This window comes from Cryptococcus neoformans (genome assembly GCF_000091045.1).
Source record: "Cryptococcus neoformans var. neoformans JEC21 chromosome 6 sequence".
NCBI lineage: Eukaryota > Fungi > Basidiomycota > Tremellomycetes > Tremellales > Cryptococcaceae > Cryptococcus > Cryptococcus deneoformans.
The window spans coordinates 805,950-832,465 of NC_006691.1; the positions used below are offsets into that span (position 1 = coordinate 805,950).

At 46.0% G+C, this 26,516-nt stretch overlaps 11 protein-coding genes across 11 annotated transcripts; 4 read left to right on the forward strand and 7 right to left on the reverse strand.

Moving 5' to 3' along the window:
• On the reverse strand, positions 1-2,425 carry CNF02820 (hypothetical protein; the record flags this gene model as incomplete). Its single annotated transcript, XM_571366.2, has 11 exons — positions 1,822-2,425; positions 1,671-1,737; positions 1,524-1,621; positions 1,443-1,469; positions 1,276-1,389; positions 1,162-1,224; positions 1,000-1,101; positions 709-945; positions 523-655; positions 163-458; positions 1-98 (listed from the first exon to the last, which is right to left on the reverse strand). Exons 1-11 carry the CDS (start codon positions 2,096-2,098, stop codon positions 1-3), a joined length of 1,512 nt encoding a protein of 503 aa, XP_571366.1. The 5' UTR covers positions 2,099-2,425.
• Positions 2,426-4,007: 1,582 nt separating this feature from the next.
• CNF02830 (hypothetical protein) lies at positions 4,008-6,429 on the reverse strand. The gene is made up of 4 exons (XM_024657417.1): positions 5,956-6,429; positions 5,685-5,897; positions 5,431-5,617; positions 4,008-5,379 (listed from the first exon to the last, which is right to left on the reverse strand). Exons 1-2 carry the CDS (start codon positions 6,361-6,363, stop codon positions 5,790-5,792), a joined length of 516 nt encoding a protein of 171 aa, XP_024513145.1. The 5' UTR covers positions 6,364-6,429; the 3' UTR covers positions 4,008-5,379; positions 5,431-5,617; positions 5,685-5,789.
• A 71-nt stretch (positions 6,430-6,500) lies between these two features.
• CNF02840 (conserved hypothetical protein) lies at positions 6,501-9,082 on the reverse strand. The gene is made up of 11 exons (XM_571598.1): positions 8,887-9,082; positions 8,660-8,705; positions 8,429-8,511; positions 8,254-8,371; positions 8,104-8,178; positions 7,937-8,044; positions 7,850-7,880; positions 7,621-7,788; positions 7,247-7,563; positions 6,942-7,187; positions 6,501-6,884 (listed from the first exon to the last, which is right to left on the reverse strand). The coding sequence occupies exons 1-11, from the start codon at positions 8,929-8,931 to the stop codon at positions 6,721-6,723; spliced, it is 1,401 nt and encodes a 466-aa protein (XP_571598.1). The 5' UTR covers positions 8,932-9,082; the 3' UTR covers positions 6,501-6,720.
• A 144-nt stretch (positions 9,083-9,226) lies between these two features.
• On the forward strand, positions 9,227-10,281 carry CNF02850 (conserved hypothetical protein). The gene is made up of 4 exons (XM_571593.2): positions 9,227-9,447; positions 9,499-9,602; positions 9,653-9,819; positions 9,877-10,281. Exons 1-4 carry the CDS (start codon positions 9,387-9,389, stop codon positions 10,199-10,201), a joined length of 657 nt encoding a protein of 218 aa, XP_571593.1. The 5' UTR covers positions 9,227-9,386; the 3' UTR covers positions 10,202-10,281.
• Positions 10,101-11,002, reverse strand: CNF02860 (conserved hypothetical protein). Its single transcript, XM_024657418.1, has 6 exons — positions 10,856-11,002; positions 10,721-10,802; positions 10,578-10,660; positions 10,427-10,514; positions 10,244-10,331; positions 10,101-10,162 (listed from the first exon to the last, which is right to left on the reverse strand). Exons 1-5 carry the CDS (start codon positions 10,913-10,915, stop codon positions 10,279-10,281), a joined length of 366 nt encoding a protein of 121 aa, XP_024513110.1. The 5' UTR covers positions 10,916-11,002; the 3' UTR covers positions 10,101-10,162; positions 10,244-10,278.
• Positions 11,003-11,139: 137 nt separating this feature from the next.
• CNF02870 (expressed protein) lies at positions 11,140-14,696 on the forward strand. The gene is made up of 10 exons (XM_024657419.1): positions 11,140-11,291; positions 11,342-11,408; positions 11,460-12,424; positions 12,491-12,642; positions 12,697-12,826; positions 12,891-12,992; positions 13,040-13,390; positions 13,444-13,667; positions 13,724-13,932; positions 13,983-14,696. Exons 1-10 carry the CDS (start codon positions 11,223-11,225, stop codon positions 14,624-14,626), a joined length of 2,913 nt encoding a protein of 970 aa, XP_024513123.1. The 5' UTR covers positions 11,140-11,222; the 3' UTR covers positions 14,627-14,696.
• CNF02875 (hypothetical protein) lies at positions 13,917-15,549 on the reverse strand. Its single transcript, XM_024658580.1, has 3 exons — positions 15,259-15,549; positions 15,121-15,185; positions 13,917-15,053 (listed from the first exon to the last, which is right to left on the reverse strand). Exons 1-3 carry the CDS (start codon positions 15,416-15,418, stop codon positions 14,958-14,960), a joined length of 321 nt encoding a protein of 106 aa, XP_024514506.1. The 5' UTR covers positions 15,419-15,549; the 3' UTR covers positions 13,917-14,957.
• A 1,431-nt stretch (positions 15,550-16,980) lies between these two features.
• CNF02890 (neutral amino acid transporter, putative) lies at positions 16,981-19,279 on the reverse strand. The gene is made up of 8 exons (XM_024657420.1): positions 18,782-19,279; positions 18,660-18,736; positions 18,577-18,600; positions 18,402-18,512; positions 18,203-18,342; positions 17,616-18,139; positions 17,458-17,555; positions 16,981-17,404 (listed from the first exon to the last, which is right to left on the reverse strand). The coding sequence occupies exons 1-8, from the start codon at positions 18,961-18,963 to the stop codon at positions 17,121-17,123; spliced, it is 1,440 nt and encodes a 479-aa protein (XP_024513147.1). The 5' UTR covers positions 18,964-19,279; the 3' UTR covers positions 16,981-17,120.
• Positions 19,280-21,694: 2,415 nt separating this feature from the next.
• CNF02900 (expressed protein) lies at positions 21,695-24,629 on the forward strand. Its single transcript, XM_571594.2, has 7 exons — positions 21,695-22,174; positions 22,253-22,686; positions 22,733-22,915; positions 22,958-23,109; positions 23,179-23,278; positions 23,324-23,439; positions 23,492-24,629. Exons 1-7 carry the CDS (start codon positions 21,894-21,896, stop codon positions 23,687-23,689), a joined length of 1,464 nt encoding a protein of 487 aa, XP_571594.1. The 5' UTR covers positions 21,695-21,893; the 3' UTR covers positions 23,690-24,629.
• CNF02910 (expressed protein) lies at positions 23,698-24,652 on the reverse strand. Its single transcript, XM_024657421.1, has 4 exons — positions 24,252-24,652; positions 24,117-24,198; positions 23,850-24,061; positions 23,698-23,776 (listed from the first exon to the last, which is right to left on the reverse strand). Exons 1-3 carry the CDS (start codon positions 24,378-24,380, stop codon positions 23,898-23,900), a joined length of 375 nt encoding a protein of 124 aa, XP_024513040.1. The 5' UTR covers positions 24,381-24,652; the 3' UTR covers positions 23,698-23,776; positions 23,850-23,897.
• A 979-nt stretch (positions 24,653-25,631) lies between these two features.
• CNF02920 (expressed protein) lies at positions 25,632-26,501 on the forward strand. The gene is made up of 3 exons (XM_571368.1): positions 25,632-25,847; positions 25,915-26,241; positions 26,297-26,501. The coding sequence occupies exons 1-3, from the start codon at positions 25,749-25,751 to the stop codon at positions 26,414-26,416; spliced, it is 546 nt and encodes a 181-aa protein (XP_571368.1). The 5' UTR covers positions 25,632-25,748; the 3' UTR covers positions 26,417-26,501.
• The last annotated feature ends 15 nt before the right edge of the window (positions 26,502-26,516 follow it).

Consider the following 26,516-nt stretch of genomic DNA (forward strand, 5'->3'; position numbering starts at 1 on the left):
TCATCCCAAGACAATATTTTCTATCAATTCAAACCAATAGGGAACAAGGATGGTTGCTATGAAACCGATGCCTGAATATACGCCTACCTTCGTAGCCACTGATTTGAGGGCAAGTTAGCAATCACTCTGCATGATTTCATGAGATCTAACTTATTTACTTACCCTCAATGTCATATGTCAAAGCTGATACACTCATTTGAGCTTGTTCTTCTCGAGGAGTGGCAGTCCTCCACTCGGCACCACCCTCGCAGGAACTTTTTTTTCTCTTTATAAGCCCCTCCCGGGGATTAGAAGGTGGGCCTATCGTGATGTCGTTTCTAGAGCTGAGAGCGTGAGAAGCGAGAAGTGGTGAAGGACAAGAGGGCGCGGGAAGAGTTCCGGTATCTTCTCCTGTCTGAAGGTCAAGCAAAGAGGGAACGGCACGTAATGCAAGTTGAGAAGGCTCTTTGTTGTGCTCTCTAAAGAAAACCATCACTGACTGCCTTTTGGATTTCATGACAGTTAATATTAGGCTTCACTTACGCAGTAGAGATGTAGAATCGTCGAGCTGGTAAACTTGAATGAAGTAAGAGAGAACAGCTGCGAAACACAGGAGGAAGCACTTGGCGAAGTGTATATTTTGCAAGGAGCCTCCAAGCAAACAATGTTCCGAGCCCTTTGTATTATGTTGCAGGTGATGTATACCGATATGTCAAAAAGATTACTCACCAAAAACCAATCTGAACATTATAGAGAGAATAATTGTTGCCAGGTTATACGAATAGAAGGCAGTCGGATTTTGGACCTTAATGGACGGCCAGATTGCAACTGTGAACCATTGGCCTAAAGTGGAACCAAGCATGACTGCAAGCACCGCAATAGCGTCTTCAAAGCATGGACAAGCTTCGAAGGGTTCCGGATGACGGTGGATCAAAGTAAACGCTAGGGGTGCAATGATCGCAGGAACTGTTACGTTATTAACGATCATGTTACTCATACTCCAGAACTGACGTGTCCTACCTGTCCAAGAGCCCGAATTCACCCATGCCTCGTTCCTATCGCCAATTGCAATCCAAAATAACCAACAAGCCACACCCATGATACTCCCTCCAACAATATCGGCTGTAGGCGATTTAGAAAAGTATCATGACGAGGGCAGAGAGAAATATATAAAACACTTACCGATGGAGTGCATGCCCGTGTACACTCTGCCGCCTATGACGCTTGTCATATACACTGCTAGCACTAGTTGTGGGGTTAGATACAAGAACTGAATTTTAAGATTGGATGATGTACTCAGCCAGCTAAGTAGTACAGTCGGCCATCCCAGGCGATCCTGGAGTTTGAATATCCATTGTCCCAAATACAGCGCAATACTGACGGAGTTTGTAGAGTGAGATGATGGAAAGCCTGAATCAAGATGTCACTATCCATCCTGTTCCCTTGGACACCAGTACACTGACCATATTCATGATGATGAGTGCTCATACCTGTCCATCATGTATGCGATGAGCTGTGCATATGTTGCACTTGTCATGACTTACTTAACCGAATTACTGGAGGACTGTACGGCCGTGGAGTGCACACCAAATCCTTGGCAAACGATGAAATGTATATACCTAACCCTACGACATGCAGTAGGCTCAAGGTGCATCAGACCAGCTACAGTCAAAGTACGGGAGCGTACTTACCCTCTGCCTTCCAATGGATGGCCAAAGAAAAAGAGAATTGGTAAAAACATCATGAAAAACGTGTGCGCTTCGAGAATACAACTCACATCAGCAGGTTTCAAATTTGGCACAATGACGGCGGTCCATATAATGCAGAAGAAACTGTACTTACTTCCGAATACTGCAGTCCAATAGAAATATTTATCGCGAGCTTCGCTTCTTACTCGTTTTTGCCAGTCTGCCATTTGCGTACTCTCGTTTCTCAGGCGCCTTACGAGAAGCCTTCGCAAACTTGCTCTCCAGGCAGGTAAGAAAGCGTCATATAGCTCATCTGGCTGGCACCCTGGTTCCCATTCTCGTCTAAGCGTCGCGTCTCCTTTGGGATTGTGTTGGAATATAGCGGTCCCAGATGACGCTGGAGATATTTCAATCACAGGAGAAGACCGCATCACCGATAAAAGCCGCCTGTTGGCTAAGATGTCACTTTGAATGATTTGATTCGAAAGGCCGTAGTGGCTTCCTATAGTCGACGATACTGTTTGCGGTACTGGTAAGGTAGCTTTTTACCCTTGCTTGACTCTTGGACAAGCAACGAAGAACTGGCCAGGGGAGGCAGCCTGTGGACTATCGCACTGTATTGTTCAGAGGGGCAGATAGACAGTCGTAGATGTCAATTGCAGGTAAGAGGGACAATAATGAAAACCACGGACGACAAGCTTTGAAACTCAAGCCACGACGACTGTGAGGGAAGGCTGATAATGCTCGTCACCGCAAACAATTATTTACGTGAATAAATAATCGTGTATTCAAAATAAATTAGGTTTTGGGAAGACATTGATTCCGCTGGGTCCTACAAGCGCAGTAACAATTATCGCTCTATAGATTCGAGCCTGTCGTTGCCTTGCTGCGTGTACAACGCAATACCGCCCCTCCGCACTACACATCATCCATACATTTGTCATTCAGACATCAAGACCGGTAACCACTTCCTTGCGCCAGTATCAATCTACCCACCTCCTGGACGTTTCCGACGACCTGTTTAACCACAGTCTAACCACAATCTGAACAACGCGCACTAGTTTCTGATACGACAGCTGTTATTGCACCCATTGTGCACTATCTGCTTTATTAACGGAGCCATTCACGCGAACTTAAGTTTCCGTCCGACGAGTTAGGAGAAAAATAGTCAGAGGACCGGTGATCTGGACTTGAACGTAATCATCTTTCACAGCCCGCAGCCTTCAACATGTCGTCCTCCTATGCATCCGCCAAGGTAAGTCGCATGAAGTCATCACTTCACAGTCTTGGGCTGACCGGTCTCTAACTCCTAGTCTCTTCACAACTCCCTGCCTTCGTTTCATCCCCGAATTCCCGTCTCTGCTCTTCCGTCGATTGCTCTCTTGTTCCTTTTAGGATTCTTTGGTCTCACGTTTATGTTCACGACGTGAGTCAGGGCGCTTTTACTGAGACTTCGGCTCTATCTTGCCGATTCATACTGATTGTTCAAATTTGATAGCCTCCCAAAATCAAGGTTACCTTTCACAGAGATTGCGACTGTATTTGTGGCATCGTCACTGGCTGGCATGGGGATAGTAGCATTGTTTTGTACAGTGGGCGTTTATGTTTAGATGAATGCAAGGAAGAGCAACTATGAATGTTGAAGAATTGATCTGTTGATTTGTGGTTATATGTACTCGATTGAACGTCTGGCTTGCATCCATTTCTGTTTTTGAGGTATTCGTTGTCCGAACGATGCCCATACCCTTGTATCGGCACTTATATTTATATTTATACAGGAGTAATGGGCAATACTTGCCTTCAACGACTGCCACATGAAGCCGATGATGACAAATTCAGTACAGCTTGTATTGACACAATCCCTCTCGGATGAATGGGTGGCATGGCATAGCCAGTGAGACAACTTTGACATATTATGTTGCCGGTTGGTTACCTTATTAACGAAATCAAAGTGATATATATGAGCACGAGCCGTGAGCAATATATAGTACAGGAAAAGATCACATGACATCCAGCGACTATTTGAGGCCACAGGAGACAAAACGATCCGATCTGTCATACCAGTAAGGTCTTGAATATCACGGAAGTTTGACTATTTCCCAAAGTCTAGTAGTACTAGTCGTAGTAGTCTATCAGACAATGCCCGCCGGTGGAAAACAATAAATGTCAAGCATTAGCTATCTTGCGTTAACGATGTCTTCCACTATTATATATCTGTGCCCTCATGAGTAGAAGAATGTCGACAAGAAAATATTTGTTGCACGAACACTATTTTCCTTTATTCCGTACGCACAGTACTGTACATCGTACCCAGTTTTACAGGAGGCTTGAATCACTTATTTTCGACTGATGGTATACATGATTTGGACGATATAAGGTTGACTCATACCTGCTTTAGCCACTGGACAAGAGAATATCGCCATTTGGTATCAAGGTACATGAAGTGGACGAGATGGTGGGAAAAAAAATCGAAACCCTCAAAGCTCTACGTCGCCTCTGACCCGATACTACCAATTACCGCACCACTCCTTTGCGTTCCAGATACATCGCCTGATTGCACTGTGACATCCTCCATTGTGGCATCGCCGTCACCTTCACCCACATTGGCCCTCCTTTCAGTCATAAAATTTCTAGGCGACGGTGGGTTTAATGCGGGCTTATCCACTTGAGCAATCTGATTGGAACTAGTAGCGAAAATCGGCAACGTGGCAGGCGAATCGACTTCCATGGAGTCTCCATCCAGATGAGAAAATGTTTTCACCTTGGCAGCCCAAATCTTCATATCCTCCCGGATACCGCCGGGCAAACCAGGAGCGACAGGATGGTTTCCTGAAAGCTCAGAAACAGGTAAGGCAATGTTAGTTATTGCTGCCTCCGGGATGGTGGAGGATCCCATTTGATGAGAAGGGGGTTTTGAACGACGCTTCGAAGTCTACAATTCTTTTCCTATTTCTTTTCCTCCATAGGGCCTTGATGGTGTCGTCGTCATATGTCACGGCCGCAGCAGCGGTATACGACTAGGTGGAAGTGTGCCATCCTTTCGCGCGGAGCAACTCTTCTAGAGGAGGTAATTCCAGAGAGTCGATTTCGGGTATGGGATGAGACGCGGCAGAGCATTTATCCACTCCAACATATGCCCATTTCCTCCCGTCAAGTACCGACAGTCGAACATATCTCTGGTAAAGATTGTCGAGGGACGGGACTCGACGACGAGGGCGTGGACATGCTCGACAGTTGGGACCCTAACCCTATCGGCCGGAAGGGGCATGGAGGAGAACGGGGCCTTGCCAGTCCTCTTTTTGCCATCGGAGGGGAGGACGTTGATCTCGTGTCAGAGGGTACCGAATGCCAATCGAAACTGTGTCGACTGAAATTGGCCACAAAAGCAAGAAGGGACCCAAAAACGGACTTTCAACTCACAATAGGAGACCATAAATGGTCCAAACCATTCGCAAGCCGAACGTTTTGAGGGTTACTTTGGTTGACATCGCACAGGAGATAAAGAGGTCGAATTCTGGGTCATCGGTGCCATCGTTGAGAGATTACGGTTCTTGATGGGTAAACATCAGTGGGTAGAAGAATGACGGGTTTTGAACAACCGACGTCCCCGTTGCGTCAATGGTCCCGAAGGCTGATCCGATGAGATCCCTTTCCCTGCAGGCCTGGACCAAGGAAGCGGGGCTGCCCAACTGCTGTACTAACTTCCGCATGTCTTTATATGAATGTGTCAACATGTGAAAAGCAGGCAGTGGAGGTCACTCACGCCAGAGTTCCTGGAACAAGCACTGTTGGCGTCTGTGTCGATGGCACCCCTGCATTTCTTTCCACAAGTATGGAAATAGCCCTTTACGGATTCCTCGAAAACATGCGGGATCCTTACTTTGGACGCTTCTGCGTGGTTGGCCTCGAAATTCTCCGTCACGGATTTCAGAAACCTTTTCGTTGTATCGCTGATGTAGATGACAGAGTCAGCTCCTAGAGAAATAGCTACTTGCTTGTCGGGTAGAGGGGACTTACACGAGCACATACGTCCAGTCCGGTCGTCAGGCATTGAAAACTGACCCGTCCGACAACAGCTCTTCCCTTCCACTGACAGTAAGAGCAGGCCAGTCTCGTTTGGAGCTATTGTGCACATAAGCTGTGCTCTCGGACCTTCATGTAGAATTTCTCGTCCTCCAGACCGGGGAAGCGTTTGTCAACCATTTTATGGAAGGTGTAATGGACAAGTATCTTTTATGTGCAAGTCAGCTATTGATTACTGAAAATTATTGGCCGAACAGGAACTCACCTCCACTTGTGGGACACGATCTTTCTCAGTTTTTTTCGGCTCATTCCCACTACCGTTCAAGCCAGCTCCGTTGCTACTCCTCTTGTTCTCTCCCACAAACGCCTGTATGACTTTTTGGACATGGTCAACAACCTTCTCATTCTCAGAAAAGACATCGATAAACTTGTCCATGGTCGAAGGGCTTTCGGCGAGGGCATCCATAAATGATCCCATAGCATCTGGTCTTTCCTTGACGAGTCTAACGACAGCTTGTGGATCACTTTGAACTCGACGAATATGAGCGATTTCATCGGCCAGCGACACAGACACCTCTTTCTGTTGTTCGCTGGAGGCGACTGCTTGATGATTGAAGTCGACCAATGCCTTCTTCAATGCCATTTGATTTGTCAGTGAACAGTTAGGGTCCATGAAATTTGGATTTCTGGCCTCCTTGCCCTGGCAATGGAAGATGGAGGCTCTAGAGATGAGTGTTCGCCGTCGCGACCCTCTTTCTTGTTTGTTTTGATGATTTGAAGCATCGCCGTCATGTATTATGTAATGTTTTTGATTACTGTTAATTACAATATTTTTATCAATTAAGAACACCATTAAGAACAATAAAAAAGTTAACTAAATATCACGTAATCAATGAATAAGCCAAGCTGCCTGATCCATATGCCAGTGGGTATATGTAAAACATTGAAAACAGAATGGGATATATAACCACAATAACTTGACGCGGATACACTATGTAAAACAATGTGTTCAATCGCGGGTTTAACATAATTATGTAAAACCCGCGTTTACCCTAAAATTACATTGATCCTCCACCATAGTGTTCTTCTGTGCCGACTCTTTGTAACTGCGCCGATGTCTTCGGCCTCCAGTGCCTTCGTCTTCAGAATCGGAGAGGGATGTCTCATGTTGCTTTTCCCTGGCCCACAGCCGCGCTTGTAGAGTGAGCAGTAAGAAACTGTTTTCGAGACAAGATGTACGCAATGACTCACCTGGTCGCCGGACGTCCCTATCTTCATTGTCCTCGCCTTCGTCCTCGTCCTCGTCGTCATGCATCATCTTAGGTATAGATTGTAGGGGAACACTTGGCGCCGCATTTTTATCGCGTAAAACTTCAAAGACCGCTTCCGTGACTTTTTGAAGGTACTCTGGAGTGTTCTGATCTGTCATATTGGAAGAGCGAACATCAAGCTCGTAGTCTGGCCCATAGTATTCCCAATATTCGTTGTTCGGCAGATCTGGGCGCGACCGATTAGCTTTACATTCACTGAAAATTTTGGTCTGCCTCAACACATACCACGCCCTAGCTCCATGCCCGCAGCAAGGCCAGTTTCATATGCCCAAGTTCTTGAGACAGACTTGACTGTGTAACCACCTCCGCCAAGTAACAATAAAGGCAGGTTGAAAGATTTGACAAACTGCACACAAGCAGCGTGACCCTTCATGGACAGATTGAACGATCCCAGACGATCTCCGGAAAGAGAATCAGAGCCGCATTGAAGGACTACAGCGCCTGGTTGATACCATTCGATGACACGTTTGATTACGGGCTGGAAAATACTCTTATAGTTGTCATCACTGATACCATCTCGAAGAGGTACATTGATAGCGTATCTGTTGGAAGTCAGGCGGTGCAAAGTGCAAAAAGGAAACAAAAAGTTAGTCACCTACCCTTTACCTTTGCCAATTCCGTTATCTCTTACTTCACCAGTACCAGGGAAAAATTCACCATACTTGTGAAAACTGCACGTCATGACCCTGTCGGTCGTGTAGAAGGCTTCTTCCACGCCATCCCCGTGGTGGACGTCAATATCGATGTACAGAACACGTTGATGATACCTTCAAGAAACAGGTATTAGCGATGTTTGGAGGAGAAGAATGAGAAAGGAATTTAATGCACCTCAACAATTCGAGGATACCGAGAACAATGTCTGTCAACCATTAGACATCTGCTAGGTTCATGTTAAACAATGTGGTCAGTACTTACCATTGACATAACAGAACCCACTCGCTTCCGCCTTTTTAGCGTGATGTAAGCCACCGGCCCAATTGACAGCAATATCGCATTTGTCGCGAGAAAGCCGCGCGGCACCCTCTGAGAACGAAGTTAGTACATTACCCTTATATTAGCTATCAAATTGTTGAAGGCCATACCCATGGACCCCCCTGCCGAGATTGAGCAGTATTCGAACAAGCCATCAAAAATCGGGCAGTCGTCGCCGACGTTATCTATCTCATAATTAGCTCATAAATCGTCCGAGGTTTCTCTAGCTTGTCCACGGTGCAAATGTTTTTAAAACTCACATTTGACTTGCTCTTTTGCGAATTGAGCGGCATTGTCGGGATTTATTCGATATAAGAAGTCGACGTATTCATCCGTATGGAACTGAGACATTTCACGTTTAGTGGCAGGCTTGGCCCGCTGCCATAATACACCACGCGTGAGGTTTGAATAATATGGAATAGGATAAACACGTACAAAAATTTCCATCTTCTTGTACAAGCCGTAGTTCATAACAAGTGAGTGACACATCCTAATGCGGGTGGGCTTCATCGGATGACCTGAACATATTTTAGCTGGTTTGCACTTTACCAGTGTCAAAGAATATCAAGAGCAAATGGCCTTCGCATCGCCTTGTCGATTTTGTCAATTGAGGGACGACACTCAAATGACTGTGACAGGAGAGATTATAATACAGAAAAGGCTTACCAGGTCCATAATGGTAATTCCCAATGTCAGAGTCAAAAAAATAGCACTAAAGAAAGACGTTAGCCATATTGATCAATAGATTGACGTGGGTATATAATTCTTGTCATAAGCGTTCTTGACTGCTATAGGCAATGACCAATCGGCTCAATAAGGCAAAGAACGTAACCCAATGCTCTAGATGCTATGTGAAGTGCCATGAAGTAATGCGATCCCGTGGATGTACTCACAACTCTTCGCTTGCTCTCCCCCAGAATGGGTTCCATACTACCCATGGTTATGGTGTGGCAATGATACAATTAGACTTAGTATGGAAGTGAAATATGGAGTGGCGTTTAAAGCCCAACGTGGGATGTGGAGGATAATAGGAAGATTAATAAGGAATTCCAGTTAGAATAGACGTCGTAGAACTGGTGTTAGCGGCTGCTGTCACAGCGATGCTCTATAATAAAGAGTTCCAAACTAACCATAATAATAATAAAATATAATAATTATTGCGAATAAAGCGGCCATATCCGTTTGCCGCTTCCCTACTAATTTGATCCCGCTCTCCTTCTACTATCCAGCTTCCCACCTTCCACCTTTGGTTTTTATTATTATTATAGATGGCCATCACTTGACTGTTCTTCTTTCTTGACCACTGGGTAGCTAAGAGTTTATTCAGGTAACCGTAACGCACACCAGATAGCATCCCACCGTCGGTTGTATCAACACTGTCACCAACAACATCATGTCATCCATATCCTATTTAGACGCCTTGCCCTACGTCGACAAGCAAGTAGAAGATCCAGGTAAGTCTATCTATCTTGTCACACAGCGGGGGACTAATATTCTATATTCAGTTAATAAGGCCGCTGCCCAGGCTCTTGTAGAGGCGGAGCTGCGTCATACTCCTCAAATCGCAGAGGATGACCACAGGTTGGCGGCGTCCGTTGGAGTATTTCCTGTGAGCAGTTCTGCTTGACAAATGGGAACCGATATCTGACATGCTCCCAGCGATCGACACATTTGGAAGAACTCCTCGCAGACTATCCCAACAAGCCAATTAAGGGGATTGATCCCTCCAAATACCAACCTCCCATTGTTGAAACTAATGCGACCCTTGAAGAGCTTGAGGCAGCGGAGAAGCAGGGCCGAATAGGAGAAGGTTACATGGGTTTGAGGTATCTACTTTTGGTTCATTTCCAGAAAACTCGTCTTTGGCTAAACAGCTTATCCAGGCTGGAGAACACATCGATACTTTCTTCATACGGCCCCAATGCTTGGCTTGTTCGCAATTACCAGCTTAACTCTCAATTAACAGAACTTCAAGCGACTCTCGCTGCCCTTAAAGAACATGTCACAGACATCAATCGCACTCGGCGCATTTTTCAAGAGGAAACTGGGCAACACCTCAGTAGGCTTGAGGGAAGATGGCAAGACTTAGTGGGGTCAACGGTGCAGCTTGAGCTCGCCTGTACGGCAATGGAAGGGGAGGTCAAGGGCCTGGAGGCCAAAAAAATCATCCTGAAAGACGAGATTGCAGAATTAGAGGCGAAATATTAATGTTATTATATCCAACTTGGAAGATAAATAGAGTTGTTATACATTTGACGAGGTATAAAAGCAACATTGACAGCAGTTCAATCTCCCCTGAGCTTTTGGACTCTCTTGAGGACGGAATCTTTTGCGGGGTCTATAAGTCCACATACTATTAGTGCTATTTACATACAACACATGTCTCACTCCTGCTTGACCCAAGTCTAGATCGACATAGCTTGGGCGACGTACCGTATGGGTGTTCTTTACTGGGAATCTCTAGCAACGCAGGAAAGGCAGCTTGATACCTGTCAACGGTTGGTCTTATTCGCTCAGCAATCTAAAAGAGGGTCAATGGTCTGTATGTTACTAATTGGAACCTTCCCTTTCGAGATATACACACATGCTGGTTAATGAGCAGTATAGCGACATCCTTGCGCTCAGTGAAATCTTGAAAAGCGGATTCAATAACGCTTGTTTGAGTCTCTAAATGTCGTGGCTAATCAGCTCCAAACGTGGAATGACAGCTAGATGTAAAAGACCTACTTCCATCGACAATCAGAAAGTTCTTCTTCTGATGTTGATTTATATGACCAATGCCGGCAAGAAGCAAACCTGTCACTGAATCCTGTTGACGGTTAGCTAACTGGAGGAGGAACGAAAGCAGCAGGGGGTATTTACCTCGTCACCGATTACTGCTATGAGGTTTCTGTCTTTAGGGTTGGGAGTATTGGATGCCATGGCTAAATATAGTAGGTGGTGTATGAAGAAAGGAGCCAGTCAAGTGTGACGGCCGCTGGTTCTGGAGATATGGATGATAACATGATAGGGTACAGCGAATGATATAGTGATAGTAGGAGGATAATCATCGGTGGTCGCCGATTTCGGGCTAAACTGCGGTCATGTGACCATGAAGAGCGTATAGAACAAACGACCACGTCTCGCTCAGCTCATCTCGCTCATATAGTAGTAATATTTCGACCAATGATACATATATAACATATATCGATCCCCATTGTGCCACTACGGCGCGCCTCTGACGACTCTCATGCTCTCCTCTCCCTCGATCCCTCAGCTTATAGCCACAGCTTATGCCCAAGCATTGCCTCCTTCTCGCGTAAGTACTTGAGATGATCCCTCCGCTTTCGCTTACCCTCTGCTCCTAAGTTACTCAAGACTCTTCAAGAAGTCCATCTTCATAATCTTAGCCCCAGCGTCCAGTATGATCTCATACGTATGTTCCACATCCTACAAAGACTATTACTTGACTTTATCTTCATTGCAGGTGCATTTCTTGACCATCTTCTTCCCGTTCCTCCGTCCATCATGCTTGCCTATCTTGCCCATGCACTATCGACATCCGTAATAACGACACAGGATTTCACAATTGGATTGCTTTTCTATATGTCTGGTCACGAAATTCCCCCTATAGAGTCTCTTGTTTCCATCGTCAATGTCTTGATGGAAAATCCCACTTGTTTTGAAGATGGTACCATCTTGCCCTCTATGCTTTCTGATCCAGCTTTGGTACAAAGCGACACCAACGGTGAATTATCAAAATACCGTGACAACAATCAGACAAGTACGCTGTCCCTTCTTCTCCCTTTACTGCGTGTATCAGCTACGCCATTCCCCCCACCAACACTCACGGCTTTCATTGCCCGATTATTAAACTGCCTCTCGCCCTTTCCGGTACCGCCACTCGATGTAGGTCTGGAAGCAGGTCAGTTACTTCCTTCCCTCACAGACGAAATTAGCATCCCACTCCGAAACTGCCTGGGAGGGCTGATGGCCGATGCGACCACAAATGACCCGCAACAAGTTGAACAAGTCGTATTTCAACAGGACTCACAACTTGCACAAGGCGATAGCCCTTCCCAAGTTGAAATGCCAACAAATTCCTCACTTCCACTTAAAGCTACTGTTGCGTTCTTATTAGAACAGGCTCATCGTGCATCCCAATGGGATCCCTCTGAGCTTGCCCTCGAAATGGAACATTATCAAACACCTGCACCAAGTTATGTACGCATGCTCAAAGCAGGCCAGCATATCTGTTCCAACCCTGAAGAATTCATTGTCGTCTTATTCGAAGTATCGATTGAAAGGCTAATTTCCGAAGACGGCCGAAGCCTCATAGCCAAGGCTGAAGGAATACGAGACTGGGGTTGGGTAACTGAATCCTTACCTAATCTCCTAAGATGGTGGCGATCCCAGAGGGAAGAGGATGGCTTCGTAGGTTGGCAACTGCCGGTGAGATCTACCCCTGAAATTCGTTAATGCGAATGCGCTGACGGCGATGGGGCGATTCGGGTACAGTCTGTGGTCGCTGAACCTTTGACCAAAGCTGTACAAGTGTTTCTTCCGGCCATGCAAAGCTATTCTGAAAAGGTGTTAGAGACGTACGAAGTAATGGTGCAATCTGCGGAGATCGAGGAGGAATCCAGTGGATTTACTCCCCCTGAGTCTTGGTGCGTCTATGTGCTAACCGTGTGGCTGTGCCGTTGAATTGACATTCAGGTCAGGCAATTAGTGTCATTGCAAGAGTATCTCATTGGGAAGTTGATTGAGATGGAGCTCATCACTAGAACCGAAGCCTGTAAGATGATCCCGACGATATCAGTACCACAAACTGTTCAGGGTCAATCTTTATTGGTGAGCCATTGACAATAATGGAAATCTTCAATCAAATGTCAGCTAAATTCACTTTCGTCTATAGGAAAGGATGGAATCGGAATCTCGTGCCCATGTCAAACCTCTCGTGTTCATCATAACTTACGCTTTCGGCGCCGCAAAGTCTTTCGCATATGAAATTGTCAATGTATGTCCTGGTCTTGGAAAGGTAATTATCTAACCGAACCTCTGTAGATCATCAAATCATCGCCTCAGGTGCCCCCGCCTGAAAATCTTTTCCTTCATGTATCGTATCAGCCCTCAATATTTTCGGCCCTGGTCACGTTCATATCACCTTTGTCGCTGTATACGCTAATGTCAGATCGGCTACTGGAAGCTTATTCTGAATTGGACGAATTCGCCCGATCTGACGACCCACAGGGCTACCTTACGAGATTTGGAGAGGGGGTCATCTTGCTCGAAAGCTTTGCTAGAGAATTCAATTTGGATCTTCCAGAATTGCTCGCGAACGGGAGAAGGGCGACTGGATATGGCTTGTTGGACGCAGAGCAGAAGGACTGCTTGAACGGTTGGGTAAAGGCAATCGTAAGTGAAAGCTTTACATCTATGGAGTTGAAGTAGTTTGACTTCCTCTGCAGTTCGGCTCCGATGGAATAGAAGATCAAATACTTTTGGCCACCCCCCCGCAAACACTTTGCTGCTTAGTACCTACTTTGATTCAACAAGCTATCGCGGCGGTAGCCTGCAATCAAATAGATCTTGATACCTTACATAGCGGGCTTTCGTATTTCTCTCAACCGTTATTAAGCTGGTGCTTGGGTGGAGTGATCGAATGGCTCTGTGACGAGATTCTAAGGCAGGGGTAAGCATATCAACAGATCAGCACAGGCAACAACTGCTGATAGCGAGCTTCTCCAGAGCCCTGAGTGCGCTCCATCTCGTTGTTCTTCAAGCACTAGCAATGGGCCATGCTTGCCCAGAACAGCTTCTGAAAGTGAATGACAGAGCTCTCAGAAAACTATTTAATCCTCTAAGTGGTCTAGATGAGGTTATAGGAACCTCAAATTTTGATATGTTTGCATTCAAGGCTAAGCTAGAGTCTCTGGGGATCACCACCTCTCATCACTGTTAGTATTGTAAAATCAAAAACTTAAAGTATATGCTGATAAGTACTCAGATGGACCGCTGAATCAGCCGTCAGTTAAGTCAAGTATCCAAAGCATCAGCAGTCTTCCATTTGCAACAGCATTTTGGGCGAATCCTCTGCTTGATTCCCTATGGGCTTCTGCAGGCACTTCAAACTGGATGACAGTTGTCCTCAAGAATATCTTCTCTCAACTCGATACATTTCCAGTTTCTCCAGTAGGCTCTGCTTGCCAAAGATCCGGAGTATATGCGAACTTTGTTCCGTTCCTTTTGATGGTCGATATCAAGGGAAACGAGCCACTGTTAAGCGGGCTAGCCGCGTGGCTTAGAAATTCCACTGAAGACCTCATCCATTACACCCGCGGCAGTCGCGTACTCGCCGGTATTTTTACGCAGTGTATATTGCTAGCCGACCTCATATGGGGCAGAGTGATGGCCAAGCGAGTGATCAAGGAACTTGTAGTCGAGTTGCATTCAGTTACGACACTGGGTGTCAGATCAGGCGGGCAAAGCGAGGAAACGACTCAACTCCACAGTCGCAAAATGAAACATCGTGATGGACGCCGCCTGACTTCTGAACAAAGGTCGATGTGTGAGGATATAGTCAAAATGTTGACCTATGACGATGGATTGAGGGCTAGGTGGGGGAATCATTGGGTAGATTTAGCCGTATAAGGCATATGACAATAGATAGTGAATCCCTGATCAGCATTAAATTTCCACGATGAATGTAATGTTACTGCGGCAATTGTTGTAATCAGGCAACAGGGGTAGAAGGTCCGGTGGTATCTATACGGTGATAATGACGACGCTGACGTACTAATGCCATCTTCTTGCACGCCTACTTCCTGGTCTTCTTATTTCTAGCCAACAAGGGAAATAGAAAAACTAGCACAATCCTATTTTTTTGCGCGTTCGGCAGTTGATGGCTAAATATCATCCAAATCTCATTGATAGCTACTGTATAATCAACATAAACAGCCCATTTCTTGTGTGTAAAGTACAATCAGACGCTGTCCCCCGCCAGTTTCTTTTCACCCCATTCCTTTTCTTCGCGGTTCCGAAATGTAGCACCTGCAAACTTTTTGGCGTAACCATTAACCTTGCATCGATCACCACTTCAGCATGTCTTTGGTACTGGGCATCACCAGAAGTAGTAATCCACTCACCTGTTCTTTAAACGAGAGTTTCTCCGAGTGTTCGGTCATGTTCCCACTTCCAGGAGCGGTTGCAGCTTTTAATGTTCAACGCGCCGTTGCGTAAGCAGATACTCAAGAGATATCAGATATCAAGTAGTATGGACTAACCTTCCTGCGAAGAGTCTGCTGCTCCTCTAGGTGCAGCTGGTAGTCCAGTACCCGCAGCAACTACAGATGGAGGGGGCACCGCATTCGGATCGTTAGGGTCGCTAATTTGGGTTACTGCCGGCGGGTCAACGGTATGCTGCTGTGGTGCTTGACTTGACATTGTGATTGCTTGCTCAAAGATACAAAGGACGGGGACTTCGATCTATTAGATACAGTGGAGATTGACCCAATTCTACGTATCAGTGTTTGGTGGCTGTAGTAGTCGATCGTATTTGGTATAAATTCACTTAATCTACATAGTACTACGCACGTCTTCAGAGTCAAAATCCGTCGGCATCGGTAATGGGAGACAGGGAGCATGACGTCATAACAGAGACCACTTTTGTATGGTTGTTTCTAAATTTACTATTTATTATGTTTTTTCCGATTATCTTTTTCCTGGACACTTTATATAAGTATGTAAGCCCGTTTCAAATATAAGTTAAGGCCTGACTTAGTTATTAGCTAAGGTCGGCCTTAGTTTTTTAAAACAAGCTGCAATAAGAATTAGAATAACCCATGTTTCCAATGCAAATAATGCTGAAAATGGCTTATAATAATTCGGCAAATGGCTTATTTTAAAACCCAAAAAATAAGCCCAGAAAAGTGCTCAAATAAGCCATGTTGTGGCTTGTTTTGATCCTAGATGGTAAGCCGAAAAATCGCTAAAAAGACGCAATCCTGGCTTATTTTAAGCCGAAACAGTTATGGCTTAAATTAAGCCGCCGCCGGTCCCATAGTGCGTTGTAAACCTTGTGCTTATTTTGTGTACGTTGTGAACTTTGTAAACCTTGGTACAACCAATTACCACTCACCTCATGCGTCCGGCCCAGTTCAGGCTATCCAAGTCTATCGGCATCCCCTCTGGCCGCTTCTTTATGCAGAGGCCCTCTTTCCCGATCTAGACGACCCCTCGAGTCTCTTTATTACCAGATATCATTCTATATATATCTACGCCGACTTAACAACACGACATTCTTCTAGAACATTCCGTCCCCCCTCCTCTTTTCGACGACGGCCTTCATGATAACCTCCTGAGCCAATCTTGCTCTAACGGACCTAGCACTCCTGGAGTGCCCAGCTTACCTATGACATTGTCGTGCTATTCTTCTTGATCATGCAGCACCCCTCCTCCTTTTGCCTCTTCCCACATCTTCTCCCTTCACTCTTCATTCGCGTACAGATTGGATCAAAGACTTTTGATCTCTTTCTCGCTCCCTACTTTAATGAGACATTGACGAGCCGCATTCCAAGTGCTCGCCGCTTATGACAATTCGTAGCATTAAATCTAATCTGATTTAATGGCGCAATCTCGATTCAAAATCATCTTCGCTCTTTTTGACACATTCCCGGAAGGGCAGTACTCGCATCAGTCGCTGATTTTCTACATCCTCACTTGCGCGAACCTGCTCGAACAGTTGGTAACGTATGGAGGATTAATGTTTGAGGATGAAAATCAAGATGGAAAGGTCGGACGCTTATTTATTATTAGGTGTATGAATAAACATGGATCTTCTCTGGTGCGGTTGCGGGCGAAAAGTTTGATGGACAAGGCTAAACTTTCCTTGTGCAGAGTTCGGTAGGCATGATGGTGCCTGTATATATCTTTACGTTGCTTGTAGACAGCATAATGAGTTCATCTAAACGAAGGTTTCTATTATTACTGTACTCTTACAACAAATACTGATGCATAAATGACCATTATGTTTGATTACATGATTTACAGGCCTAATAAGACAACAACTTTCGAAGATATCGATACTCCATTCCACATTACACTTTCCTTCTCAATCGACGGCCCTAGCACTACTCCCGCAATTATTTCAACTGCTGTTATCGGCGCAAGAGAATGGGCTAGTGATCATGCCGTTCTTGTAAGAGTCTCTTATGCTGACCACAGAAGCCCAAGTACCCGTGATAATAATGAAGATGCCCATGACGATGAGGAACACGTTCAGGGCGACGAGAGATTTAAAGCGCAAGGATTTATCTATTTTGCGGTGACCCCAGTTATCATGCAACCACATCCAGCCTTCTGTAATAAAGCAGAGGAAAGTGCCCAGAGTTGCACCGATGAGACTGACAAAATCTCCAAAAAATGGAATTGCTAGCGCAAATTTCAGTTTGTGGCCTTGGCATAACGTAGCCAGGCAAACTTACATTCCGCCAGAACAAACGCAATAAGGACACAAGTACCGACCGTCCCGAGCCAGACAGCCCAGTGGATGAATGAAGGTGCAGTCAGGTGATCAGAGCCTCTGCAGGGAACACCAATGGCTGTTATTAGAGGAACTCATACTTTGCGGGGCTTTACTTACCGAAGCACCCTCACAAAGACCATTTTAGCTCCCACATGTGTAAAAAGGATACAGCCGACAAATAGACCAGGGAGGGCAACGCCGTATGCAATTTTCTTGATTAGGATACCGGCAGATCCAAGCGCAGGGTTGGAAAGATATTGGCCGCAATAGTAATAAACGACGATACCAATGGTCAAATAAACGGCGGAGCAGATGGACTGCGCAGAGTAAAGAGCCAAGTTAAATTGTGTTGGGTCACGCATCTCCCCGATTACATTGAAAAAAGCGGGTGTGCCACAGTAAGCGAACACGACTGTAGATACCGCCCCCATTCCCTTCAAAAACGTCCCATCAGACCTGAAGGCGTGAATGTCCTTATCCCAGGGACCAGTCGAAGGTGCAGCTTCTGGGCGTTCTTCCACTCCTACGGCAACGGTGATAATAAGGATGGCGGACATAATGGAGAAAAAACCTATCCACCCTAAAACAGACACCTTGCTCAGGGTTTGAAGAGAAGCCAATGCTAATGTGACGACCATGCCCTTGCAACAACAATTGATAGATAAGCCTGGGACATATAAAGTTTCTTGAACGGGATGACTTACGATCACTGTCCAGACGACGGTACATGTGGCATGATTGGTGATAGCATTAAAGGCAATAGAGAGCGTGACATAACCGGAACCACATACGAAAACCATAAAAAGTGGATAGATGAAAGAGAAGAATTCTCGACCCCATTTCCCTAAACAGACGGACGCAAGAGATTAGCAGTGAGAGTGTGGGGAGGATAATCAGAAATACCTGCAAGAACATAGCCCACACCATCCATCGAATATACTTCAGGGTGGTTTCGCTTAAACTGACCAACAACAAGGCCACTCCAAGTGGTCAACAACGCCACAGCAATGATAACTGCGAGAGAGTGCGGATTAGCACAGGTCTCCACGGAATGTGTAAAGGCAGCTTTTTGACATACTGATCACTCCTGGTACAGCCCCAACTAGAATGACTGAAGTCAATAAATGGACGAAATTTATAATGTGGGCAATGCGGGCTCACCATCCAAAAGGGCTTGAGGCATGGCCAATACGCCCAAAGCAATCGTTAGTTTAATCATCAACACAACTGACTTCAGCCTTTGATGGGAGTTAGTCGATCCCCTGGGGCTACAATGCACTCACATTCCAACGGATTTATAATTAACCTGTCCCTCTTTGTGCTCACCAAAGACAGCGTCTCTTTCGGGATCGCTGAATTTGGGTATATCATCATCTAACTTCGTGCCCAAAACCGGAAACGTCGTGGGCTCTACAACTGCCGTAGAGATCGAGTCTTTGCCGCACATTTCAATGTCATTACCCATGTTGTAACCCTGGGGGTAAATCCAGTCGAAAAAAATGAACTGGTAAAACGAAAATTACAGTATAATATAAGAAAAGAAAGACAAGAAGAAGCAGAAATTGTCGGTCCGAGTACATGTCGCCGTGCAGTCAAAATACGTATATATCGAATATTCAAGATCTCCTGTTATGTTTGGTAGGGCGTCGAGCATTGAGCAATGAGCTGTTAGATCTTCTGACTTATCAGGTGGACAAAGTGTGAAGCAGAAAAACGACTGGCAGGAGGTAAACCAGGCTCGCTTGACCCCACGATACGTACTACTGCGTGCCGATAGATAAGATTTAACCCGGACCGCGAGATGACCCCGCATCTCGTGATTGCAGCAGGAGATAAAGTTAACAGAATACGTAATACGCAAACCCTAAACAACCATAGTAGCAGTTTGTAACATACTCTAACTATGTTTCGTTTGGGACGAAGTACATATCGCTACTTGGTGCAGTCAAGCAAGTATTTGCTGCTGCACCGCAAAGTTGTTTGATGTCGTGTCGTGAAGTCAAAATTCTCTGTGGGGGCGTGGCATACGTAGGGCGATGCGCGGAAAAACATGTGACAATAACTGACGAGAGAATTCATGCTGCATGTCAGCACAACAGCATTCAAAACATTTTAAGACCGCCCTACTCTGACTCATAGCGGGCAGATTGTCAAGTATCCCTTCCCTACTACTTATTCAGATCACGACGCCATCATAATGGCCAATATGAGAACTCGTATATAGAGCAAACAAGGTAAAGAGAAAAAGCATAATAGCAAATTCGGAATGACAAAACATGAATTGTACTTTACTCTCTTCATCAACGCAGCACTCAGTCTACCACAGCCAATAGACGGGAACCGGGGAAGTCAAACTACGGCTTTTCCCTCGCCAGTGTCTCAAATCGTTACAGAACAGGGCAGAAGGGGGTGTGGAGGCCAGGGCAGCGCCGCCACCAGTCTCGGGCGGTTCAGACCTCGAGTCATCTCGAGTGGAGGCTTGATTAAAGATAGGACAGAGAGGAAGATGAAGAAGTGGATGAAGGAGCTTGGGAAGGTTGGAGGAGGGCAGTTGGTTGCTAGAAATATCCCTAATGCTGCAGAGGTATAGGGGATTGCGAAAGATGGGAGCCAGCCGGTGGGGTGAAGAGATGATCGTTTAGTAAAGTTTCAGTTCAACTGATTAGTTAAATAATGATGTCACGAAAAAAACTTAAAAAAAGGAAAATAAATGTTGAATAATTCATCTCAAATGCGTTAGGGGCCAAGGAGAAGAAGACCAGACCGAAGGGGTCTCCTTGGCGAAATCCCCTGGGAGGAGGACAGTACATGTCCATCGCAGACCTGCACCGACGAGTTGCTGTAAGACCGTTTACCTGCCTGATAGAGTTTGGGAGCGTGAGTAGTTACTGCGGTTGCCATTTCCCCTCATGTCGATGCAGTTGAAGGCATTAGATGGCGTCTAGAGGCAAAATATAGGTGTGATGGCCGTTCACTGCGCCTTTGATTGCTCGCTCAGCTGCCCTGATAATTGGTTCAACACCGCCTGAAGACATCATTCCCATCTGGAAGGGTAGAAGAAATTCCAGTTTGAAGGTAGTTGTGAGAATGGCCTTTGCCCAGACTCGGTAGAAGAGGCCGCCGACTGCGGTGGGGCGTACAGAGCCGTTCGGTTGGTGAAGTGAGACGAGCTTCGAGGCTAGAAGCATTTCTTTGCTTAGTAGAGTGTTATTGGTAATGCCGCGGCTCATTTTCGACGAGGTATTTGCAGAACATGTCACTCTTACAAACCAATTTCAGAGGGGGTCCAGCCAGATATACCAGGCGCTGCGTCAGGGTTCGATTTGCCAACTATTTCCGCAGTAAGTTGGGAATCAGAGCTGAGATTGCCTGGCGACCGGGGATTGAGGAGGTTGAAAGGATTGGGGGGCCTCTGTGGCATGCTTGTTGAGAAGTTGATTGAGAACTTCAGGAATGGGGTTGGGCTCCCGTCTCCTATCAATATCCTGGCTGCTGCCACAGTATCCCCTTCTCAATCTTCCTAATGGCTTGATCATCCCAGGACATTCCGCTAGCTCCCCTGCCTAGCCGAGCCAGCATTTCCAGCCGGTCATAATGCGTTAAACAGGCCCAAAGGCGAGAAGCTGTTGGTTGGGGATGGCTAAATGCGGGGACAATTCCTCTCTTGGAGATTTGGAGGTGGAGGGCGAGGTGGGCTGCCGAGAAGGGGGGATAAATTTTGTCAACGAGTTATTCGACCACGGTTCTGAAGGCTCGCTGCGCACTTCCGGGTAGGGATTTGAAATTGGTAAGGAGGAGGGAGAGGTGTGGGAAGTGGAGGAACCCTTCGATTGCGCGCTTGGGGTGACCTTATAGGGGTTGCATTTCCGTCCCCTCGACTCTCCGCTAGCCGCCTATAGAGTTGGAATAGACGGGGATGACATGTGGGGCAGGTTCCAGAGACAGTGACTGATTCCTGGCTTGGGACAGAAGCAGGGAGGGGTAGACATGATGACTAATTCGACAATGAGTGAGAATCAGAGAGAACTTGGTGGTAGCGATGAATTTATTAATAAGTTAAATATGAAATGAATCACCGTAACTTGCAGATAATTACTTGCGAAGGTTTAATACGATCGGATTAACAGCATTTATTGTTGGGAGACGGGACTTTGCGGAGATGACGGTGACGGATAATTGAGATAAAGATCATGATATGATACGACCCTTATTTACATTCAGCAGCATTCGTTAATATTATATCACACTAGCGATCCATAATAGTACCAACTCTCCTTTTATGGCGGCAAAAGCCCTCATCGCACGACAAAGTGGTCTCTTCAACGATCCTCTTTCATCGTTTCCTACGTCCTGTTCCATCATCCCATCCTTCCCTTTGTATAGCAGCTTGCTACAATGAGCAATTCCCCCCAGAACCATCTGGCCCAACACATTCCCCGTAAAATGTCTTCCCCACTCTCCTCACCCAGTTCCTCTGTGGGCCGTGGGATGCCCATTGCGCCATCCGCTCACGAGGGGCCGTCTGGAAGCCCAGCCACCAGCTCCACTCTTCCTCTCACAGATGACGAAAGTGAGCTTACCGAAGAAGAGGAACCCGAAATTACTCTCGTAAAGGACAACGATCCTGATGACGAAGCAGAAGAAGATAATGATACCGATGATCTAGCAGATAACAGGTAAGTTTATCGTTCTTGGACTACTAAATAATGGTCCTGATTAAGCATCTTCGATTGTATTGTTAACTTGCAAACCAGAATGAATCGCTCGGAATCTCAAGCAACCACAACATCCTTGACACCACCTCCATCCGATCCTGTAGCTGCTTCTCCGGTCAATACTTCACAAATAATCAGCTCAGACATTCCAGCATCAAACACCCATATACTCAACGGCAGTATGATTCCCGAGAACTATTCGCACAAGCGCGACGTCGGCCAAATTATATCATTCAGTCATACAAACAAAGGGAGCAATGGTGATGGAGACATGACGATGCGACCTGCAGAAGATGATGGCGAAGACAGCGACCAGGGAACCGTCAATGGTATGATGAATGGCGCAGGAGAGGATATCTTGCAAAGACCCATTAAACGCCTTGGAGAGCCGACAGACATTGCCGATACAGGGAAGGTGGCAGTACCAGCATTCGCAGACGCTGAAGCCCATATGGAGGAGTATGGCTGGATCGGTACGTACGGATGCCGCATTCTTTATCCATGTCTTACATTATGCAGAACCACCAGCACCCGAAGCAATCCCACCTATTTTGCTCAAACAAAATTCTCACGCTCCCCCTCTTCCTCCATCAGCTCTGCGTCAGCTTCTGCTCGTAGAGGTCAAGCTTGCTGAATTGAGGAATTGCCTTTATCTAGAGAGGATGGAAGAGGCTGCAGCGGAGGAAGAGATGATATTGGAAGGTGAGTTTGGGTTACCCAGGCGAAAAATCTCATGGCTTCTAGGAACGTATCCCGCCTTGAAATGCTTATACAAAACCCTGGACGAGCGGCGTGAGCGCTTGCACGAAGGCGCCTCTAGAAGGTTCGAAGCTCAATTGGCCGAGTTTAGGCGGATGAGAGACGCTGAGAGGCACCTCATATGGTCGACTTGGACAGTACGTCAACATTATACAATGCTTTCCAGTCACTTAATCAAATGTTTAATGTTCACACCTTTCACATAGGAAGAGCGAGATAAACTCCACTGGGACGAATTTCAGACAACATGGAGCAAGCGTAGGAAATTGGCCCGCGAGAAAGGCTTAATTGAGACAACCAGGCTCAGTGAGTACCTATGTCAGTTAAGCAATTAATACTCATGGGACGTAGCAAAACCTGTCCCGAGTCTTGATCACCCTCACAGTATCCATCGGTTTGACTGGTATCAAGATGCTGTTCCAGCGCCTTTGGGGGCGGACATAGCACAAATGGAGGCTTTGGCCATGGTCAGTCGTTTGATAATGTTAAGGCTGCATTTTAATCCAAAGTAAATTGCAGAGCCGAAGGCCGCCCCCAATGTTGCCTTTAGCCCGACGTGCTTCAACTGCTGCTTTGCCATCATCTTATACCGCAACAGGAACAGTACAACATTCTAGTACTGTATCTGACGGTCCGAACATATACACTGCATTTGGGCGCACGTCCAGACCGACTAACTCTAGTTTAGAATTCACAGCTGGTACTGCTGCTATGTAAATGGCATGGCGAGGATTGCAGAAAAAATGTCGCCGCCTTTGAAACTTGTACACGACAAGCAAGCAGTCAGTTGTGTAGATGTGGGTCCTAAGATCATTGCAAATTCAGCAGCCGTACGGTAAATGTGGACAATGATAACATATATCATGATTGCATGTACCTCATCATTGCATGTATGGCTACTCAATAAGGCGAGATTGATGTCGCCTTAAATGTTCTTCTTCACTTCGTCTTTGGCATCCCTCGCGGCGCCTGCAGCCTTCCCGAGTGTGCGGTTAGCGCCCTGACGGGCAGACTCAGCCGTCTCAGCTGCCTTGGACCCAAGGTTGTCAGCAGCGGATTTGGCTTCGCCTTCAGACGGAGTCTTTGTGTCTGTCAAATAATGCCTAGTCAGTATCGAATGATGCACGTCGGATTTAAGACTGACCGATGGTGTTCTTTGCACTCTGGGTGGCCTTTTCGGTGGAGTCAATACCGCTCGCGAGTGTCTGGCCAACCTTCTTGTTGAGCTACCAAGCCTCATGTCTCAGCGGCAATGTCCAAGTATGATGATAGGACTTACGTTCTCTGCGGTCTCCTTCACACTATCAGTAAGGGACTTCTGACTAAGAGCAGAGGTGCTGAGCGGTCGGCTAGCTCTTGAAAATGGAACGCGTGGAACGCGCGTGGCCATAAATCGGACGACGGACATGATAGGAAGTTGTGAAAGGTGGTTTAGTTATGCGAGAGATGGCTTGTAAGTAGTCTTGGTAACTCCACTTGAGAGCGCTTGTTGGGTCGTGAAGTGCTGGGAACGTAAATCATCATCATCCCAATAAGATGAAGGTATATATAGTGGAGACGCAGTCATGACAGATGTGACATAATAGTCTAAAGTCTGGTGTCTGATGACGATACGAAGTAAAAGGTCAAATGATAAAATAATACAAACTACTGCTGACGATCTGCAGATGATGACACAGACGGAATACAGCAGAACACAGAACATAATAATGATATTACATAGACGCAAGGACATGGATTTGAATACTGGATCAGGGTGGCAGAAATGACGTCATCTATGACGGATACACCAATGAGCCTTTTATTAGGTCCGACGAGAAGACTCGGAGCGGAAGAGTACCCCCTCCCTGCCGTATGTTGTAGCGTACATCCTTTATTTTGTACAATCGATTGTTTAGTTTATAGGATAGGTTTATTAGGACAACTCTTTGTAAAGCATGTCAAGACGCGTAGTGTGCAGTGCCGCAGTGCATGTGTGGCTAATGAAGTGATGAGACCACTAGGAAGTATCTCGTCGCTATTATTCTTTTTTTCTTATCATATTGCTAACGATCCCGTATCACCACCCTAAGCTGGATCCCCCAGTACAGTCTGTGTAACGTCAAGTGTCAAGAAAACCTCCTCTGCTACTAATTGTTGTCACCAAACTTCCCCCCTTACAGCGGTATACCGGGAGCGGGTTTGAACCATGCTGGAATAATCAAAGGGCGATTAATCTCTTTGCTTATTAGGAGGTTATCAAACTGGGGCCTGGATACGTGGTAACTCCTTCCACCACTTAAAAGGTCTTTCCCCCCTTTTTCTCCATCAGGACTTACCAACTGAATACACACTAGAGGCACGAGCTTTTCTTCTCTTATTATAAGGTTACCCAACCATGTCTCACAGTAGCCCTTACCAACTCTTCTCAAATAGTTATCTATAACCATCCAAATAAGAATTATTACTAATTCTTACATAACATGTTATTAATAAATTACCATTTTATTAATGTAAACCGTTGCTCATCATGAACAAATTATTCGCTCCGAACGCACTATTAAATTATGTCATCGTGCCTCCTGACGCGTATGAGAATCCGCCGCAAACAAGAGACCGGGGAATGATCCTGAAATCCCTCCTACGTAGAAGTTGTCTCGTATACTTATTTACGTCTTACATTCAGTATCGTTCTTCTCTCCATCAACTATTAATTCTCCTTTATTCATCTCTTCGTCGCTTCATCTATACTTTTTCATCCATTTAACGTCTACATTTGTCCATTTAAACAGCAACAATGGCAGTCCTTCAACAGGCTCTTGCGCCCTTTACCCTCAAGGGATTCTATCTTCTCACTTGGGGGACGGCATTGGGCTCCAATGTCTACAAAACTCTTGTAAGACAACACTTCGTCCAGCTGAAATTCCATTAGCTGATATATATGTGCGTTTAATGTGTGATAGTCCAGTTATCGAATTTTTAAGGCTCTCCCGCGACAGACATTTGGTACTCTTCAATCTTATCTAACGCCACTCTATTTTTCGTTTTCCTCGATTACTACATCTGCCCTTCTTCTCACCCATCTCTATTTCCATCCATCTTTGATCTCTTCGCCTCGGGTTGAGCCACACTGGCTAACTTCTGAGGAGGGTCGACAGGGCCTGTTGATCGTGGCCGGCCTTGTGCCTCAAGTATTGAACTGGCTTGTCGTTGGGCCTTTGGCGAACAGTGTTGTATTTGAAAGACACAGATTGGAGAGGGTAGAGGGAAAGGAATATGACGAAGCCAACGTAAGCGATTATTTCAGGAACATGACATGTCTGGTTTAGCTGATATGTTATCCAGCCTTCGGATGCCATGAACAAAGTGAACAAAAAGTTCACTACCTTGCACACCATTAGCTCTGTCCTTGACACAGCTGCCCTCCTCGCACTTGCAGGTTTGGGTCTTGTTGTTAGCATGTAAGGAGCTGCCTACCGGCAAACGTAAATGTCTAGAAGTCGAAGTTCGAAGAACAAACAATCATATGCAGCACGCTTCTTCGTGGTGAAATATATCGGTCATA